At 37.9% G+C, this 4,223-nt stretch overlaps 1 protein-coding gene across 1 annotated transcript in view; it reads right to left on the bottom strand.

The window, feature by feature from the left end:
• Positions 1–2,345: 2,345 nt before the first annotated feature.
• Positions 2,346–4,223, bottom strand: part of LOC144959771 (uncharacterized) — a 16,416-nt gene continuing 14,538 nt past the window's right edge. Inside the window, exon 5 of the mRNA XM_078892506.1 lies at positions 2,346–3,046. Coding sequence (XP_078748632.1) covers positions 3,026–3,046 — 21 coding nt within the window. The 3' untranslated portion in view covers positions 2,346–3,025. The remainder of the gene's footprint in view (positions 3,047–4,223) is intronic.

The following is a 4,223-nucleotide window of genomic DNA, read 5'->3' as shown; positions in this document are numbered from 1 at the left end:
TTTCCTCCTCCTGTTTTGGATGTTGATGGGTTCTTGATTTGACCTTCTCCATATTTCTATGTTGGAGATGTGGGTCTTGCCATCGGATTGTCAAAATTGCAACAACCGTACGAGACACCCTGAAAGAGACCCATTCATGTGGCAATGTGGTCTGGTGGTATGACACTCGCCTTCAGATCGGAAGGTCCTGGATTCGAGCCTCGCTCGGCGCATAGTTGAGTGCTTGGAAAATACTATTCTCTCACCGTACTCAGGTGTAGAATGAGTACCTGGCCCTTTGCAGTGTTGTCTTTGTCCAAAAAAAAAATTGTAATTGTAATATCGCCTAACAGGCGTCATGTCACGTCCTATATGTTAAGTGTTGCTGTTGGCCATGGATTCCTTGCAAAGCGCCTTGAGCACGTTTAGTGGATATTGCGTTAATATAAAAGCTCAATTTAAAAAAAAATCATTAACAAGGACAAACGCTTGGCTGGAACCCCAAGACCACCGTCGAAGATGACGCCCACCAACAAACAACGTGGCGAAGAACGTTAAATTTGGAATTGAAAAGTGTAAAATGTTGGAAGGGGAGTGTGGGCGTGGCCTTCGTAAACTCATGGCCTGACACTGACCAACAAATGACGTCAAAAGACAAGTCTTTGGCCACAAAAGAAAACAAATCGTGAGTTGTATTCAATAATTGAACCAATGGAATCACTTGTTTCCTTGAGCAGAACTAACAACATCTCACTAGGTGCTAGTGGGCAGATTGGGGGGGGGGGGGGGGGGTATATACTGTGTCTTCTATCCCCTTATATGTTTTCCAACATGCTTTGTCTTGGAATGAGATTACTTGGTTTTGTCCTGGCCGTGGTTGGAGTCCTGGCTAGGAGGGAAACAGTCAAATGCATATTTATTGTTTTGGGAGATGATATTTTTTTCCTTGTAAATCATCTCTCTGTAATGTATTATTATATTTGTTATTTTTAATGTATACTGTAAGCATTTGAGTGTATTCCTCTTTGTTGGATTTTGTACTTGTGTCCGGATGAGACTTATAGGTGATCTCAAACTAAGTACATTGATGGTTTGCTCTTGGAATCTGCATCTGATCCCTATTTGTTCCCAGTTCCCCTTTGTCTTACTTTTTCTTGGGTGCTTAAATTGTAATTCTAGAACTTTTTACTATCCCATTTTCTTCCTTTTTACTGGCGTTGATATAACCTAAATTTGTCGCAAGCGCCGTAAAACCCTTAATAACAACAAAGAAACATCACTAGGCGCTGCCCTAACCTAAAAACGACGTCAAAAGACAAGTTATAGTGTCAGGTTACAAGTCAACGATGGCTACGGTGTGGGAGGTCAGGAGAGGCGTGGTTGTTAGCCAGAGACCGTCTCAGATGGAGATCCCCATGCTCCAGGTGGAGTTGAAAGGAATAATTAGGTAATAGCCAGCTCGATAGACTACATGGACCACAATCACACAGAAAATAAACGTTTTAATTAACCAGTACTATCAACAAAAACAAAAGTACGTATGGATAAATGTTATGTATGGTCCACATTCCTATATGCATGTGAAACATGGACCATAACGAAGGAATTGAAAGAAAAATCGATGCCTTTGAGATGTGGGTATAGCGATGAATTCTGAGAGTATCATGGACCAAAAAGAAATCAAACATTCTGGTTCTTATTGATGCAGGCCAAAGCTCCAGAAAACTGTTAGCAGAAGTTAAAATGAAAAAACTGACTGATTATGGACACATTCGGAGACACAACACCATCCAAAAATCAGTGCTAGAAGGAAAAGTAGCTGGTAGAAAGGCACGGGGCAAACCAAGGAAGTCCTGGATAGGAAATGTGGCAACAACTGGCAAAAAGATAATCGACTGCTCAGTAATGACCCTTGGGCGTGAAGAATGGCGTTCCATGACCTTCAACCTCTGTAGGGAGACGGAACGGCCATACTCTAGAAAAACTCGTTTTAAAAATTGGCGGAAAACGAGTCCAAATATTGATCGATTTGAATAATCCTCATCTTGGCAAAAACTCTGACACCTGAAACTGAGGAAGATCTCGTGAGGTCCCTGGTTTGAGAGTTTTTGCAAAGATGAGGGTCATTTCATTAGATCAATATTTGAAGGATGAGTTTTCTGGCCAAATTATATATTAAATTTGTGGGGTTTTCTTTTTTCAGAGTACGACAGTTAACTGCCAGATAATACTGGGTTTTTATTTCTTCTCTTCATTGAAAAAATTATAAACATTTATGTAGCATAGTCGAAGTCTCACCCTACGTAAAGGGAGTTTCAAGAAATATTTGAACACATGAGAGTATGAAAGGCATTCCGTTTATTTAGACGTCTATCTAAAGTGCACCAAAAAATTATTTCGAAGAATGTAAATTGCGTTCCCATTTCTGTCTCATCATCATCATCATCATCATCATCATCATCATCATCATCATCATCATCATCATCATCATCATCATCATCATCATCACTATTATGATAGGTTATCTTCATTTAGATATTTATATCATTTTCATTTTGATGTTTATATATCTTGATTTTATTAATGTATTTTTGTCTATCTATGTAGATTGTATTTTTTTAGTTCAAACATTGTAAACCAAATGACACATTGCCATTTTTTGGGAACAATTTTATTACTACTACTACTACTACTACTACTACTACTACTACTACTACTACTACTACTACTTCTACTACTACTACTACTACTACTACTACTACTACTACTACTACTACTACTACTACTACTACTACTACTACTACTACTACTACTACCACTACTACTACTACCACTACAACAACAACAGCCTAACTCCCACCACCTATTTAACCAACAATATCATTGTCATCGACACAATTGAACGTTTTCACGTAAGGCGTTCCTGAATGCGACTTACAGATATCAAACAGGCCAACCCACATGATTCCTTGTTGCCAGGTGGGGGCATTGGGGTCCGACAGTTCAAAGAGTTCTGGCTTGCAAGTGTCGGGGTCCACAGCCAATGTCACTTTTTTCCGCTCGCCAACTGGAAATAATAACAAAATAGAGACACAGAGTAATGTATGGGGAATAAGATTAGCGGAAGAGTAGCGTCCCTTGATTGGACGTCACCTTACAGAGAGAACGTCAAAATGGTTTTGCGCATGCGTCTCTCTCGTCCTCGCTTTCGGTGAAGTGTCTCATCCCGCACAACGAACATGACGTTCTCTCTCTAATAACTTTTCCGCTCGTGACTTCCAATCAAGGGACGCTACTCTTCCACTAATCTCATTCCCTATAGTACGTAATAGTAATAATAAATGTGTCAATGCATGACATAATCAGTCGGAAGGTGAAAATTTTGGATTTGGATTTTTTAAAAATAATTCTTATTTTTATATTTATTTTTTTTTTTTGTTGCATTTTTTTGAAAGAATATGTTCCCCAGAGTAATTTAAATTTCATTTCAAGTTACATAATAAAAATGTTTTAAAAAATAAATTGAAATCACAAGACTATATTATAATAAGCATGATTTTAAAAAAATGTCTAAGCAATATCTATATCGATAAAAATAAACCTCACGGAACAACTCAGTCTTCAGACATTTCCTGAAAGATAATACATTTTCACAGGAGTTTGTCCAAGGACTGAGTGCGTTCCATAATATGTGTATAGAAGAGGGATTGATTGCTGCATAATATGTGTATAGAAGAGTGATTGATTGCTGCATAATATGTGTATAGAAGAGGGATTGATTGCTGCATAATATGTGTATAGAAGAGGGATTGATTGCTGCATAATATGTGTATAGAAGAGGGATTGATTGCTGCATAATATGTGTATAGAAGAGTGATTGATTGCTGCATAATATGTGTATAGAAGAGGGATTGATTGCTGCATAATATGTGTATAGAAGAGGGATTGATTGCTGCATAATATGTGTATAGAAGAGGGATTGATTGCTGCATAATATGTGTATAGAAGAGTGATTGATTGCTGCATAATATGTGTATAGAATAGGGATTGATTGCTGCATAATATGTGTATAGAAGAGGGATTGATTGCTGCATAATATGTGTATAGAAGAGGGATTGATTGCTGCATAATATGTGTATAGAAGAGGGATTGATTGCTGCATAATATGTGTATAGAAGAGGGATTGATTGCTGCATAATATGTGTATAGAAGAGGGATTGGTTGCTGCATAATATGTGTATAGA

Source organism: Berghia stephanieae, chromosome 14 (assembly GCF_034508935.2).
Source record: "Berghia stephanieae isolate SIO BIC M18660-M18661 chromosome 14, UCSD_Bste_1.3, whole genome shotgun sequence".
Lineage (NCBI taxonomy): Eukaryota > Metazoa > Mollusca > Gastropoda > Nudibranchia > Aeolidiidae > Berghia > Berghia stephanieae.
This window is presented reverse-complemented; position numbering and strand designations above follow the sequence as displayed.